At 41.8% G+C, this 17,400-nt stretch overlaps 1 protein-coding gene across 1 annotated transcript; it reads left to right on the top strand.

Moving 5' to 3' along the window:
• Positions 5,457–9,466, top strand: LOC109224313 (acid phosphatase 1-like). The gene is made up of 4 exons (XM_019388901.1): positions 5,457–5,720; positions 8,741–8,912; positions 9,055–9,267; positions 9,364–9,466. Exons 1-4 carry the CDS (start codon positions 5,480–5,482, stop codon positions 9,464–9,466), a joined length of 729 nt encoding a protein of 242 aa, XP_019244446.1. The 5' UTR covers positions 5,457–5,479.

The following is a 17,400-nucleotide window of genomic DNA, read 5'->3' as shown; positions in this document are numbered from 1 at the left end:
ACAAAACCTGGGTGAAGTCGAAGAGCGAAGAGATATGGCTCACATAAGAATGATAGCCCAAAAGCAACAAGCAGAAAGGTACTATAACAAGAAGGCCAAAGTACGACCACTAAGAGTCGGGGACTATGTTCTCAAAGCCAAAGCATAAGCAGCGAAAGACCCAAATGAAGGGAAACTGGAAACAAAATGGGACGGGCCGTATAAAATCGTAGCAGCAACAAACAAATGAGCATTCCAATTAGAGACAATGGAAGGAAAGCTACTACAAAATAACTGGAATATCGCCCACCTCAAATACTTCCACTTCTGAAAAGAGACGCCGCCTAAGTCGTACTCTTTTTCCCTCACCCGGGTTTTGTCCCAATCGGGTTTTCTCGGTGAGCTTTTTAATGAGGCAATGAGGGAGACATCTCGAGGTCCGAAGTATTGTTCATTGCCCCGCCTGCTGACGTCATCTCCAGGCCGAGCAATGAAGGGACTAGGTATAAAGAATCTCCATTGTATGTACGAAGTCAACATATATTTCCGACAGGAATATAGTCAAATCTCCATTGTATGTACGAAGGCGACATGTATCGCCATTGTAGGTATAAAGAATCTCCATTGTATGTACGAAGCAACATATATTTTCGACAGGAATATAATCACTCCATTACGTACACGAAATCAACACGCGTCTCCAATGCATGAATAAAATCGGCATATACGACACTCCAGCAGATACAATGGCTAAGGCCATCATCAAATATGAGTTCGGCGTAGTTAGAACCACGACGGGATACTACTTCGACACCAGCTCGAAAGTAATATCCCAATTGCTAAGGCCATCATCAAAAAATGAGTTCGACATCACTCGAACAATGACGGGATACTACTTCGGCACCAGCTCGAAAGTAACATCCCAATGGCTAAGGCCATCATCGACGTAAAGGGTTCGACCTCACTCGAACCACGACGGGGTACTACTTCGGCACCAGCTCGAAAGTAACATCCCAATGGCTAAGGACATCATCAAAAAATGAGTTCGACATCACTCGAACCACGATGGGATACTACTTCGACACCAGCTCGAAAGTAACATCCCCATGGCTAAGGACATCATCAAAAAATGAGTTCGACATCACTCGAACCACGACGGGATACTACTTCGGTACCAGCTCGAAAATAACATCCCAATGGCTAAGGCCATCATCGACGTAAAGGGTTCGACCTCACTCGAACCACGACGGGATACTACTTCGGCACCAGCTCGAAAGTAACATCCAAATGGCTAAGGCCATCATCAAAAAATGAGTTCGACATCATTCGAACCACGACGGGATACTACTTCGGCACCAGCTCGAAAGTAACATCCCAATGGCTAAGGCCATCATCGACGTAAAGGGTTTGACCTCACTTGAACCACGACGGGATACTACTTCGGCACCAGCTCAAAAGTAACATCCCAATGGCTAAGGCCATCATAGAAAAATGAGTTCGACAGCATTCGAACCACGATGGGATACTACTTCAGCACCAGCTCGAAAGTAACGTCCCGATGGCTAAGGCCATCATCAAAGAAATTAGTTCGAATTCACTCGAAGCACAACGGGTTTAAATATTTCGCCAAAGGTTCGGAATAACATGAATGCAGCAAAAGTTACCACCGAATCGGCAAAACAATTTTTCATTACAGCAAAAATATTACAAGAACCTGTCTTTACGAAGGGCCCAAAGACGCCCTTACAAAAGCTACATAGCAAAAGTAAATACAAACCAAACACTATACATCATTTTGCGGTGGCATACACGTCTTCGTACCAAGAGTCAGAGGCAAGTCTGTTCGCATCATCAGAATTAATATCATCCCCATCAGGCGTGGGAGGATCGTATCTGCATGCCTCACGAGCTGCACGGGCCTTGGCACGCACATCCCGAAGCTCTACTTCTGACGCCCTCCCGTCAACGTGAAGAGACTTTTACACATCAAGCTGAGCTTCAGCGTGAACCCACAACTCATACAAATATCGAGGCACGCCAGGATCAACCAAAGCATGAGATGTAGAAGGCTGCGACTATTGGCGTACGCCCTCTGTTTTCAAGAAAGCCACTTGCTCATTTAAGGCAGACAGTTCTGCACCCTTGAATACGCCCCTCAAGTCCCGCTATCTTAAGCGCGGATGACTCCATCTCCTTGGTCTGCTCCAACTTACAAACAGGGAGGGCGTCTTCTAAAACCGCCGCCTCAGAGATGACAGTCGCCAATCTATCAGCATTCACGCTCAATTCACCCTTAAGCTCATTGACCTCCGCCGTCTTCATATCCAGTTCAGCAGTTAAATTGGCCACCTTTGCTTGGAGGTCGGCATTTTCCGCCACTACTCCCTTACTTAGCTCAAGATCATCTTCCTTTACTTTAAGGGATGCCTCGAACTCACTGCTATGGGCGGCGGCCTTCATAAGGTCCTCGTCTCGTTCCTTCAACTCCTCGACCTTACGCGCAAATTGATCCTCCCTCTGCTTGAGCCCTTCGTGGAACAGTTGAAAATCACGATCCTGATTGTAGATATAGACCATGGCACGATGCTTAGTGAGATATTCTTGATATTTAGAAGACATCTTTCCATAGACGGTCGTCCTCCTCATTTCCTGACACTCACGCTCGATCTCCATGATGAGGGTCTAGCACGAAAAGTAAAGTTAAAACAAAAGGATGGGCCAAAAATAATAACACAGATCCAACGATGAAATGAAAAGAAAGACATTTACCCGCAAAGCCATGCCAGAGACACTCCGAGACAATTCCGCATCACTCATCGCTCTAAGTGCCTCGCTCTCAGGGGAAGCACATAAAGGGGCAAAAATAGACGCCACCTGATCACAGTTCGACAGCAAGTCGTAGTCCCCAGAGACAACTATTTGTCGATCAAAGCCCTCCATTTTGACCTCTACGTGAGTGTGACTCTTACCAGTTTCAATGGCCACGCCCTTCCCGAGCTCCACCCTCCTCTTTTTTCTCAACAAAGATCCGTCCCCATTAGAGGACTCGTCCACAAGGTGATGGACCGGTAAAGAAGGGATCTCTTCCCTCACAACCATATCCCGAAAGGAATCTCTCACCTATACCGCTTGAGCACGACCCTCTCGGGCGGACTCATCCATAGTGAATTGCATTCCTGCAGAGGCGACGGCCTGGCGAAATGCAGGGACTAGGGCCCTGTGTCTAGAAGCCCCACGACCTGTCATCACGTCGTATTAGTAGATAATGGCAAACATCCAAAGAGTGGCACAGAGGAAGACACTTACCAGAGGGAACCTTCGGCCGGAAGCATTTTACAAAAGCGGGCCAGTCTCGAGTTTCCACCGCATGAAGCAGCAAACGGGATACCCAATCCCTTATACCGGCAATGGGATGGGGTGGACGCCCCATAGCTGCAAAAGGGAGCCGCAAGTAAACACTAAGTGGGACAAAAAAAGAGAATAAATAAGTTGCAATACCTACGATTCTCATTCCACCGTTCTAGGAATCTGGCGGGATCAGACACAATGTGTTCGATTCAGACGAAGAAGTACTTATGCCAGAATTTGCGAGTCGCCCAGTCGTCAGTTCCGACCACCAGCCCTGTTGTCCCACGGTGCCTCAAATGCACCATTGTACCCCTGTGAAAACTAGGAGAAAACAAGTGTAGGAGGTGGTGAACGGTAACTTCGCACCCCGCCAACTCCGCGTATTTTGTCAACACCAGAAGTATCTTGTACGTGTACGGGGAAAGCTGCGCCGGGCAAACCTAATAGATCGACATAATTCTTCTGCTAACGGGGGAAGGGGGAAGGAATAACCAATCACAAAGGGGTTTTCATAAAAAGCACAGTACCTCGGTCTATGGACTTCCACGAAGTCCCTTCCCGTTGGAACCATCTCAATATGAGGGGGAATGTTGTATTTAGCGCTGAGGGCATTAATATGGACCTGCTCAATTTCAGATATTACTGAAGTGGGAGTAGGAGGAGGTTCTTTAAGAAGGTCACTTCGAGACATGGGGTGTCTCAGCAGTCATCCACCATTTCTACCACTGTGGAAAAATTATCCCCTTCCTCCACCGTCATGTCCTCACCTCCGGAGGGGAGCGCCACGGACAGCGGAGTGGCGTCAGAAATCCCCTCACGAGACTGATGTGTTCTAGGCATATCTATGGCGGGAGATGTGTTGACGGAACAGAAAAAGGTAAGAACGGCGAACGGAGAGGAAGCAGAAAGAATCGCTAGAGCAAAAGTGGAAGGAAAGAGAAGGAATAACCAAAGAAGAAATAGCCAAGAGTTTTTGAAAAAATAAACCCTCCACCTATTTATAGGATTGGGTGGCGCCAGAATCGAAGCGGAAGGCTGCAAAGTGGCACCAAAATCGAAGCGACGAACCATCAGCCTCTGTCTCGAGAATACGCATAATGATGACGCACATGGATGTGACGTCATTTCCCGACGAGACACACCACCCAGGATATCGTTGAGCATGCTAACCTTCCGTTGTTGGTCAAACCATTACGATACGTTAGCCAAATTTCTCCGCAGATGTGGGCGATGTCCGCTTATCGAAGACGCATCAAGACGCAACCTCAACAAGCAGAGGGACTAACTGTATAGGTCCAAATTTGGATGACCACGGCCACTGACGAATACGACAAGGGACGAGACCCTTACGACACAGCGTCCTTTGGTCGTTGAAGAAGGTGACGACTGACAGCGGTTAGAAAATGCACAACATTTGCAATAGTGTAGGTGCAACATGAGGCAATCGGAATATACTTTCGAATATTCTTTATGTTATATCTTTTAGAGTTCAAGAGGGGATTGTCCCCTATAAATAGAGAAAAAAGACTTTGTAAAGAGGGAGGGACCATTTTTTACTTCTGACCAAGAGCATCCATTGTAATATCTTTCTACATTTAAAGTTATCATATTTACGCTTAATCATTCGATTTCGTAATATTAAGAAACGTTATTCATCTTGCTCATCCCTTGCATCTTTCAATCTAGAATTTACTATACTTGGCTGAGATTTACCTTTTCATCTTCTTTAATTGATTTAATCGAAAAGGTTTCAATATCTTTTAGTCAAACACTCCCCACGCCCGCTTGCTGCATTTTTAGAGTGATACCAAACACAAATTGTAAGATGAGGATATGTTTTGCCTTTGGGTATCTTATGTCAGGACTCAGGACCAACACTAATAATTTATTTCTCCGTACGACCAAGATAAATATAAATAATTTTAAGGAAGAAAGCACGTCAGACACCTTCAATAATTTACTACTTACTAGGAATATTAAAACAAAACAAAAAATACAGAGAGATGGCACGAGAAAAAAACTGCATGTAATTCACTGATTTATCATGAGATGATAAGATGACAAGTGTCATTTCAAACTCTATATAAAGGACCAAAAAACACATCAAAGTTACGTACCAAAAAAAAAAGAGTAACATAAACATATCAACCACATGAAGGTCATTCTCTTCGTCCTCTTTATAGATACTGGAGCAGCAACTGGTGCTGCAGCTGCTCCAGCGCCCGTTCCTCAAATCAATTGTTTGAGCTGGCGTATAGCAGTTGAAACCAACAACATCCGTAACTGGAAAACAGTGCCCGCTCAATGCAAACGCTACGTGAGCGAGTACATGACTAGCCAGCAATACCGCGACGACTGTAACGTTGTGGTCATTAGGGTGTGCATTCGAATCGGTTTATCGATAAATCGAATCGATTATTTGTTATCGGTTTATCGATATCGGTTTATCGATTTATCGATTTCGATTTCGATTTCGAAATTTTCCTTATCGAGTTATCGATTTCGATTTCGATTTTGTCCTTTCGGTTTATCGGTTTATCGATAAACCGATAAGAAATACTAAAAAAAAATTAATTTTTTTTCAATTTTTTTTTAACTTTTTTTTTTTTTACCCTTATTCTATAATACCCTTTCCTTTACCCTAAGTCCCTAACCCTATTATTTCATCTACCACATTTAAGGAATGATCATACTTAAAGCTCAAGGGAATGAAGTTCAAATTAATGGAAAATAGAATTAGCCCTGATGATGTATTTTTTTTTTATACCGTTGGAGTATTGGTGGCATACATTTGATCCCTTACTTTAGTTTCGTTGCATGTGCTTGTTGACACAATTTTTATGTTATAAACGGTGTTCGTCTTATTTTAGCTTCTTTTGGTCCATATTAGTTAGGCGTGTTTATAGCGATATACTTTCCGTGGAATCCCGCAAATTTTCTTATTGGTGTAATCGATAAGCCCCAAAAATCGATAAATCGAAATCGAAAAAATCAAANGTGAGCGCTGGGTCGTGCGTGCAACGTGAACCCAGACACAGTTTCTGACCAAGAGTGAGCCTCAGGGAAGTTCCTTTACCTCACTGTTCTTTACATTTTGAAGTCATGGGGACATGTCTTTATTTTAAGTGTGGGGTGGGGGATACTTCATTGTATGTTGTAATTGTAACAATTAACTGTTTGCTTTGATTGTTTTAATGTAGAATAGTAGTTCATTAGGTAAGTAGAAATGGTAAGTGACTTGTCCCGACGACGGATCTCTTTCGACGTGGTTCTTGAGGGACTAAGTCGAAAAAAAAAGGAATATAGAGACTCTTCCTGATGACGGATCCTTTAGAAAATTTTCTTGAGGGAAGTTAGTCTAGAGAAAATACCAAAAAGATTTTTTTTTTAGGTAGTGTAGTAACTCCCCCTTGGTTTTTCTTTGGGCCACGGTTCTTTTTCTAGGGTTTAGCTTGACCGGGTATAGGTAGATTTTTTTGTTTTTTTTTAGGTTAGGATTAATGGGCGACGAGCTTAAAATCGAAAAAAAAACCCCTTAGCGTTTTTACACCTAAACACGATAGACGCTAGAGTGTAGCGCTTAGCTTCAAGGGTTGAATCTTATTTAAGTGTCTTAAAAAGTGTATGTTTGTACCTAACTTAAACACTCAAAAGAGAATGTCTTGATAAACTAATCCGAAGTGAGTCACGTGCCATGTGTGTGTGAGTGTTACTGTATTCCATGCTGTACAATTGATGCCTAGAACTTGCCCTGTGTGTTTACAAAGCGAAATAGTAGCTTCATTCAGTTTTAGAAGTGATGTAGGCATTTCTTTGTTGAGCCGGATATGTATATTCTATCCACCTAATTGTTATTTATCGTAGTTAACCCCTTTGAGCCTATAAGCCTTTTTCTTTGGCAACCACATTACAAGCCTTACCCATTTGTTTGAATTAACCATCTATTTGAACCTTTTCACCTCTCATGAGCACTTGAATTGTATGAACTTTGTAAAAGTTTAAGTGTGGGATGGTTGGTTTGGCTTTTGAGTGGAATTAATTGAATAAGGAGAAAGGTGCACTGTTTTGAAAAAGGAAGAGCCACTTGAAAAAATAAATAAATAAATAAATATATATATATACTCTTAACGTAAGAGTGCTTAAAGAAGATTGGGGTAATTTACATTGATGTGAAGGTGAAATTTTGGTTTGACATAAGTATGGGGTTTGAATGTTAAATTGTATGTATTAAAGTGCTTAGGGAGGTGTAGTCACTCTTATGTCTAAATGTATCCTACCCGTCCCTTAGCCTACATTACAACCAAATAAAGTCCTATTGATCTTAGACTGGGTGGGGCTCGATTAGTCGAGTACTATACTAGGGGCAAGCCTATGGTGCATCTTTGTGGCATGTGAATGTTCTTTTTGAGAGTGAGCGAATTCTGTCTATTTTAGTTGCTAATTGTTATCACTATCATTATATATGGAACTACTCTCTTGTGTGATGTGAGGGCATGTGATTCACAAAGGAAAGGTACGTCTTGACTCTTGTGTAGAGTGGTTTGAGTAAGTGCAAATGTTACAGGGTACGAAAGATTTGATTCTTGAGGTAAAGTTTGCTCACTACTAAGTGTAACTTTTGTAAAATGTTCATTGTGTGAGTCGTTGAGGGAAAAGCTTAGGGAAGGAATTTTGATGGAGTGTGGTGAATTTCTCGAGGACTAGCAATAATCTAAGTGTGGGGTGTAGGGGTGTGCATTCGAATCGGTTTATCGATAAATCGAATCGATTATTTGTTATCGGTTTATCGATATCGGTTTATCGATTTATCGATTTCGATTTCGATTTCGAAATTTTCCTTATCGAGTTATCGATTTCGATTTCGATTTTGTCCTCTTCGGTTTATCGGTTTATCGATAAACCGATAAGAAATACTAAAAAAAAATTTAATTTTTTTTCGATTTTTTTTTTAACTTTTTTTTTACCCTTATTCTATAATACCCTTTCCTTTACCCTAAGTCCCTAACCCTATTATTTCATCTACCACATTTAAGGAATGATCATACTTAAAGCTCAAGGGAATGAAGTTCAAATTAATGGAAAATAGAATTAGCCCTGATGATGTATTTTTTTTTATACCGTTGGAGTATTGGTGGCATACATTTGATCCCTTACTTTAGTTTCGTTGCATGTGCTTGTTGACACAATTTTTATGTTATAAACGGTGTTCGTCTTATTTTAGCTTCTTTTGGTCCATATTAGTTAGGCGTGTTTATAGCGATATACTTTCCGTGGAATCCCGCAAATTTTCTTATTGGTGTAATCGATAAGCCCCAAAAATCGATAAATCGAAATCGAAAAAATCAAAACCTTATTGAAACGATAACGATAATCATATGTACAAATCGATAATCGATAATTAATTATCGATAAGGGTCAAAATCGAATCGATCAATCGAATGCATACCCCTAGTGGTCATCGTTGCTATCGACTACGCGAAGTCCCTTAACGTTTCCAAAGAAGGAAAGGACCTTTGGGTCTTTAATATTGATGAAACCACCCTCTCTAATGTTCCTTATTATTCTCGTCCTGAAGTCGGCTATGGGTAAGCAGTTCAATTGAATCCCTTAGCTGAAAAATTATATTGTCCCCTAAGATAGTGTACACATATGTAATATGTATACATATAAAACTCTAGCGCTTGACTAATAAAGTGTGTGTATATAATATACATTAATTGTGGTCAGGGCAACAAAATCCAACGTTGGGAAGAAGTTTGAGTCGTGGATTAAAGAAGGAAAATCACCAGCAGTGCCAGGTGCTCTGTTACTGTATAAAACATTGTTGGAGTTGGGTATTAAACCAATCTTTATTACGGACACAAAGGAAGAATTCAGACAAGTGAGAATTGCAAACCTAAAGAAAGCTGGCTACCATTCTTGGTTTAAGTTCATTTGCAAGTAAGAATAATTTATATTGACTTTAGGCATATATATGGATATGGTATATTTATCATATGCTGTTAATTAATTAATTAATGTTGTGGCTGCATGTAGGGGAAAAAATGATTCAGAATTATATACAGAACATAGAGGTAACTGGAAAACTCAGAAAAGGGCTGAATTGGTGAAAGCTGGATACAGACTTGTTGGCAACTAAGGAGGATGGGATGATATTATTACAGATTTCTTGTTGCGCACTTTCAAAATGCCAAATCCAATGTACTACTTTTAAGGGTTGAAACTAAATTACCCACTTCGAAATAAGGTGTCTCTGAAATGTTTCAAAGTGCCATGATATTAATGTCAAGCAAAGATTTACGGCGTATGATCGTCACTTTGTTGTATTCTCTCATCCGTTTTATGTGCTTCGTTTTTTTACTCTATTTAAATTCTTTCATATATAGTCAGACTTCTTTATAACATCACTTTGCTATAACATTCAAAAATATTCGGAACAAACGAGGCTGTTATAGAGAGTATTGACTATATACAACATCTTTTGTACGTTCCGAATATTTTTGAATATTATAGCGGAGGGCTGTTATAGAGAACATATATTATAGCATAACATAAAAATTGATTCGGCAAAAAGTTTGGCTTTTATAATGAAAGGTTGTATGGAGATACTGTTATATAGAGATCTGACTGTATATATTTGAAAACTATTTAATTTTAAAATTTTCTTCTTATCCATAATGATCACATGTGTTTATAAGCACAAAAATGTCATGCTATATATAAGATGCAAGTTCTAAGGGTATATGTGGTACTCCATTTGTTTTAATTTATGTGAAACAATTTGAATGATCACAAAATTTAAGAAAAAATAAAGATCTTTTGATACTAGTGGTATTAAACATGTTATGACATTTATGTGATTATAAGGAACCACCAAATATTGTGGCAAGATGATAAAATTCTTCCACCCTTGACTAAAGGACCCGGCTTCGAGCTCTGAGAACGAAAATTTTCTGCACGAGCACTTCCTTATTAATGAGCCTTATGCAGCACGAATCTAGATTAGTCGGAATCTCAAAGCAAATATCGAATACTGAGTGAAAAACAAGAAAAAAAAGTAATGTTAAATATGCCATAGCATTTTGTGTGGCAATGAAAGATTAAGTTCGATTCTTTACAACCCCAAAGAAAGTTAATTTTTTTCCAAACAAACTAAAAAAGAAATAACTTGATTAAGTTCACATAATTTAGATCGGATCGAGTACGAGCCAGTCTTTTTTCTTTAAATTTAATACTTAAACAAATAACACCATATAAAATGAAAGGGGATGAATAACTTATTTGGGAATAAATTGGAAAACGAAAACCACGCGAATTCTGCTAGCATATTTTAGTAAAAAGTTCAATAATCGTGAGGATATAACAGTAAAAAGGTAGTTGGTACCCGAGGGACTAAGGGAGTCCAAATGATGGCTCGTTGTCGAGGTTACTAGTTTCTCATTTTCACACACAAATTCAAAATTTAAGCTCTATAAGATCAAACTTTAAAGTTTTTAATATTGAACTTATTATATTTTAATACTGTTTGACCAAAAGTTATTGAAACCTTTTTGATTAAATCAATTAGAGAAGATGAAGAGGTAAATCTCAGCTAAGTATAATAAACTCTAGATCGAAAGATACAAGGAATGAGCACAATGAATAACATTTCTTAATCTTGCGAAATCGAATAATTAAGCGTCAATATGATAACTTTGAATGTAGGAAGATATTGTAATGAATATTCTTATTTTGGAGTCAAGTGCAAAAAGATGTCTCTCCTACGTAGCCTTCTCCTTCTATTTATAATGGATCATCCCCTCTTGAACCCTAAAATATATAACAAAAAAGAATATTCGAAAGTATATTCTGACGGTCTCGTGTTGCACCTACGTTATTGCATATGTCGTACATTCTCTAGCCGATGCCAGTCACCGCCTTCCTCAACGATCAAAGGATGTTGTATCGTAAGGGTCTCGTCCCTTGCTGTACTCGTCAGTGGCCGTGGTCGTCCAAATTTGGACCCATACAGTTAGTCCCTCCACTTGTTAAGGTTGCAGTTTAACGCGACCTCGATAGGCGGACAATGCCCACATCTGCGGAGAAATTTGCCTTATGAATCATAATGGTTTGACCAACAACGGAAGGTTAGCATGCACAACGATATCCTAGGTGGTATGTCTTGTCGGTAAATGACGTTACGTCCACGTGCGTCATCATTATGCGTATTTCCGAGACAGAGGCTGACGGTTTGTCGCTTCGATTTTGGTGCCATTTTGCAGCCTTATGCTTCGATTTCGGCGCCACCCAATCCTATAAATAGGTGGAGGGTTTGTTTTTTCAAAAACTCTTGGCCATTTCTTCTTTGGTTATTCCTTATCTTCTCTCCCGCTTTTGCTCTAGCAGTTCTCTTTGCTTTCTTTCCGTTTGCCGTTCTTAGCTCTTTCTGTTCAGTAAACATATTCATCGTCATAGATATGCCTAGATCACATCGATCTCGTGAGGGGGTTTCTGACGCTACCACGCTGTCCGTGGCACCCCCCACCGGCGGTGAGGACATGATGGTAGAGGAGGGGGATAGTTTTCCCACCGTGGAAGAGTTACTGCCGAGGCACTCCATGTCTCGAAGCGACTTCCTTAAAGAACCACCTCCTACTCCTGCTCCGGTAATATCTGAAACTGAGCAGGTCCATATCAATGCCCTTCGTGCTAACTACAACATCGCCTCTCATATCGAAATGGTTCCTGCGGGAGGAGATTTCGTGGAGGTCCACAGACCGGGGTACTTTAATTTTTATGAGTACCCCTTTGTGATGGTTATTCCTTCCCCTTAATTCCGTTGGCAGAAGAATTCTGGCGATTCTATCAGATTTGCCCGGCAAATCTTTCCCCGTACACGTAAAGATACTTCTGGTGCTGACAAAATATGCGGAGTTGGCAGGGTGTGAAGTTACCGTTCACCACCTCCTACTTGTTTTCTCCTAGCTCTCACAAGGGCACAATGGTGCACTTAAGGCATCGTATGACAAAAGGGTTGGTGGCCGGAACTGACGACCGGGCTAGTCGCAAATTCTGGCACAAGTACTTCTTTATCAGAAGTGAACACATTGTATCTGATCCCTCCAGATTCCTGGAACGGTGGAATGAGAATCGTAGGTGTTGCAACTTATTTATTCTTTCCTCTTCTTTTTTTTTATCCAGCTTAGCATTTACTTACGGCTCCTTTTTGCAGATATGGGACGTCCACCCCGTCCCATTGCTAGTATAAGGGACTGGGTAGCCCGTTTGTTGTTTCATGCAGTGGAGACTCGAGACTGGCCAGCTTTTGTCAAACGCTTCAGGCCGAAGGTTCCGTCTGGTGAGTGTCTTCCTCTGTGCCGCTATCTGGCCGTTTGTCGTCTAATGCGGAGGGGGCCTACGCGTCGAGGACGACGGCTCAGGCTCGGACGTCGACCCCAGGGATGTTCGTAAGTTTTTGGAGCGTCACACTTACGTAGAGGTTGGAGTGGAGGGTTCTGATCGACACATAGTTGTCCCTGGGTGCCCCTCTTTTTGAAACTTCGCTTCTTCCCCACAATTATCCGACTAATCCACCGATGAAACTTCCAGTGGTCCTTTATGACTTACTTTGCTTTTTGACATCTTTGATATATTCTGGCCCTGTCTGTACCACTAGGAAGCTGGTAGTTAGCCTTGACATTCCTTCCTTTTGTTTCGAACAGAACTGACACTGAAACATCTTAAAGATAGACCTCGAAAGAATGAAATGCAATGACCTCGAGGGTTAAGGATAAAAAGAATCCGAGAACGGATGATTTGTAATGAAGAAAGAAGAGAACGAGACTTATCTGAGTGGAACAGCTGGTACCATTGAGCATGCCATGCATTTTGGATTAACCAGCCCAGTCTGTCTAACCAATCAACTTTCAATCGTCACATTTGTCGTTCCGGACTTTCACAACCTGATTTTCACCCAAACCCAAACCTTGCTCGTCTTGCAATGTCCTGAGCAGCTTTTGGCCACAGACTTGTTTCCTTGGCCTGTCTGAAAAACTCACCTTCGCCTTACGGTGCCCGTGAGAGTTTTCACCAATAAGACTCTCTCATTTTTGATTTCTCTCGACTCACTTCGCCTTACGGTGCCCGTGAGGTTTCACCAATAAGACTCTCTCATTTTTTTATTTTTCTTGCACCGGAGTGTTGCCCCTGACGTGAATCACTTTTACTTGCTCGTATTGGCACTTCCTGAAGCTTGATCAGAAGGTCTTCCTTTGGACCGTAATGCAGGCTTTTGGACAGGGCTAGAAAGAAGGGGTATCAAAGGCTCTAAAACAATTTAATATGGGTTCACAGTTACAACCTTCGGAATCAAATTTCTTGCACAATCACAACTACTGCCCCAGTTTCCTTCGTGGAAACTTTTGGGATTTTGTTTTGGTGTGACTGAACCTCAGGGAGAGGCTGCCTACGTACCCTTTCGGGATCAAGTCGAACGTAGTTCAGGTCATAGAAATTACTTGTTGTTGCAATCTTTCCTTTTCTTCCACTTTTTCTTTTCTTTCTTTTCATTTCTTTTCTTTTCCTTCTCTTTTCTTTTCTTTTCTTTTTCTTTTCTCTTCTTTTTTTCCTTTCTTTTCTTTTTCTTTTCTCTTCTTTTTTTTTCTTTTTTTTACTGTTTTTCTCTTTTTTCTCCACTTACTTTCCTCGCTCGGGCTTACGAGTTTTATTATTGATTCCGAAAGAGGGGTATGCAAGAAAATAACCGAGGCTCAAAGGGGTAACAAAGGATAAAGTGTTTGGATAGCAGAACAAAATGCCTTCGTCATTTCAATCTCAAAAATATGCCAAATACAATAAAGTATAATTAAACCAAGAAATCATACATAATATCGCTTGACTGCATCAGAGTTGATAGCCATTTCTACACATTTTCCTTCCACATCTGTCAAATATAATGCGCCATTGAACAATACTCTGGTTACAACAAATGGCCCCTGCCAGTTCTGGGCGAACTTTCCTTTTGCCTCAGCCCAATGAGGTAAGATACGCCTCAACACCAATTGCCCTACTTCAAACTTCCGCGAACGCACTTTCTTGTTATATGCTCTTGTCATTCTCTGTTGGTACAACTGACCATGACATACTGCTGCCAATCTCTTTTCATCAATTAAACTTAGTTGTTCCAAGCGGGCTTTGACCCATTCAACATCATCAATTTCCGCCTCAGCGATGATCCGAAGGGACGGAATTTCAACCTCTGCGGGTATTACTGCTTCAGTGCCATACACCAGTGAATAAGGAGTCGCCCCTACTGAAGTGCGGACAGTAGTGCGATAGCCTAAAAGGGCAAAAGGTAACTTCTCATGCCATTGTCTGGACCCCTCTACCATTTTCCGAAGTATTTTCTTGATGTTCTTGTTAGCTGCTTCGACTGCTCCATTTGCCTTAGGACGATATGGGGTGGAATTGCGGTGCGTAATCTTAAACTGCTGACATGTCTCGGCCATCAAATGACTGTTGAGATTGGCACCATTGTCTGTGATGATTACCTTCGGGATCCCAAACCGACAGATGATATTNNTGGGCATGGTGGACAGAGAAATTGGGGACAGGAGGTGGGTAATAGTGCTGCGGTGGGCCATATTTGGTGTGTGGGTAGGTTTGGGGGTGAGGGCCAGGTTGGTGATAATATGGTGATGGACCTCTGGACCAAGCTCTTGATTCCACTACTGCAACCTCTTCTTTCTTCTTCTTTCCCAATACTCCTCCAGTGCCGCTCTGAATAGCCTGAGTAGTTGCTTTGATTGCTGAATAGCTCATAATCTTGTTAGACTTGAGACCCTCTTCCACCATACTTCCCATTTTCACGACCTCGTTGAAAGTTTTTCCCACTACTGACACCAGATGACCATAATAGGTTGGCTCCAAAGCCTGAAGGAAATAATCAACCATCTCGTTCTCTTTCATTGGAGGATCGACTCTTGCCGCCTGCTCTCTCCACCGAAAACCATACTCTCTGAAGCTTTCTCCGGGCTTCTTCTCAATTTTAGTTAGTGACAGACGGTCCGGGACAATTTCGAGATTGTACTGAAAATGACATGCAAATGCTTGAGCCAGGTCGTCCCAAGTGTACCATCGGGCATGATCCTGTCGTGTGTACCACTCCAAAGCTGCTCCACTTAGACTTTGACTAAAGTAAGCCATCAATAACTCGTCCCTTCCTCCCGCTCCTCTCATCTTGCTGCAGAACCCCCTTAAGTGGGCCACCGGATCACCATGGCCATCATATAGGTCAAACTTGGGCAGCTTGAATCCTGCTGGCAACTGGACATCAGGAAACAGGCACAGGTCCTTGTAGGCTACACTCACTTGTCCTCCGAGCCCCTGCATATTTCGGAATGACTGTTCTAAACTCTTAACCTTCCGGATCATTTCTTCTTGCTCAGGGTTTTTGGGAGGCTTTTCTTCTTCAGCTGAGAGATCAAGGCGGGGAGTGTAAGGGCATGGCTCTGATGGCTTGAAAGTGGCTTCGGGTGGGTAATACTGGTTATCATGGGTTTGGACAAAGGTTCGCTAGAAGACCTGTGTAGTGTGACACGTGGGGGAGCCACGAACACAGGAGTAATTGGTGGTGGAGGGCATGGAATTTGTTTGGGTGGTGGAGGTGGTGGTGTTTGAGAGGTGGTTCCGTAATACTGCTGGTAAGTAGGGAAAGCAGGAGATGAGTTCACTGTGGGAGGATCTTAAGGCTGAGCTAGTGGTGGGAGGTAGGTAGGGTTAGCGGGATAGGCTGGTGGTGGATGTCCCTTCGACCAGGCCTGGTACATCTCGGCCATTTGTTGCTTCAATTTATACATCTCCTCCTTCATTGCATTAACATCCACTACTTCCTCCTCCCTAGATGGGTCGACAATGCTTGCTTCCAATTCCTGGTTGACCATGTTTGACTTATCCTTAGAGCGGGTGTTGTAGGGATGGGTTGCCAGAATGCCAGTCAACTTAACCACTTGCCTGGACTCATCAACAACAACTTTGTTAGCGGTTAGGGCATTAACAGATAGATAACCGCACATTGGGGAATGAATGCACCTAAGCAGTTAACCATTTCTATTATGCCTTTGCTTGGTTGCATGCGTCATCCCGACTTTTCCTTATTTCTATGTGCCACTTCCTTTTTTTATTGTCCATTGTTTCTTGCCGCTCTCTCTTTGTGCATTTTCTCTCCTATTTTTATTATTTGGTTACGGTCGAATCCTTTGGAGATTGCCTACGTATCACGACCCCGCATGAATCAGACCAAGCGTAGTTCGTGAAGAATAAATGTAAAATAGAAGCAAAATATTTTTGGAAATTTCAATTTTATTGATAGCAACTATGTCTATTACAAAGACTCAAAGCGCACAGATTAAACAACTAACAGACTCCAATGCAGAAAAGAACTACAGACTCCGCCATCCCTATTCTAGTTCAAACAAAAATATAGACTCAATCAACTGACTGACTTTTAATGAAAAGGAAATACAAACGCCAGCAGAAACGGAAATACAGACTCAAATGACAAACTCTAGTAGAAAAAGAAATACAGACTCAAAAGACAATCATGAATACATTAAAGCTCCTGGTGCCCGCGGGACATCGTTCGGTCTCGCCGCGGGCCTATATGCAAGTTCCCCTTGAAGTCTGTCCAGGTCACTCATTATCTGCTTCACAAATATCATCACTGATGCAAAGAAGGTGGTACGGGTCATGTTCTCTCACATTTGGCATTTCCTAGTAACAGAATGAGCAACGGTTAAGATTCTCTCTCTGATTCTGCCTTTTTCTTGAAGCAACCGCCCTATCTGTTGGGTCCTAGCCTCCAAAGTTTGCTCGGCTGCCTGGTTTTGTTCCCGGAGCTGTTGCAAGTCCATTTCTAACTGTGCCAATGCCATGTAACAATGCTCTCTTTCACCTTTGAATTCTTTTGCCTGTTTGATCATTCTGTTCTCTGTAGCAATGACCTTTTTCTTTAATCCTGTAACCTCATTATCGTATTCTTCTTTCAACTGCTTAACCATGCGGGCCCGTTCTTCCGCGTTTTTAGCCAATTGTTTC

This window comes from Nicotiana attenuata, chromosome 3, assembly GCF_001879085.1.
Source record: "Nicotiana attenuata strain UT chromosome 3, NIATTr2, whole genome shotgun sequence".
Lineage (NCBI taxonomy): Eukaryota > Viridiplantae > Streptophyta > Magnoliopsida > Solanales > Solanaceae > Nicotiana > Nicotiana attenuata.
Note: the sequence above shows the minus strand (reverse complement) of the source record. Positions and strands in the feature narration are given on the sequence as shown.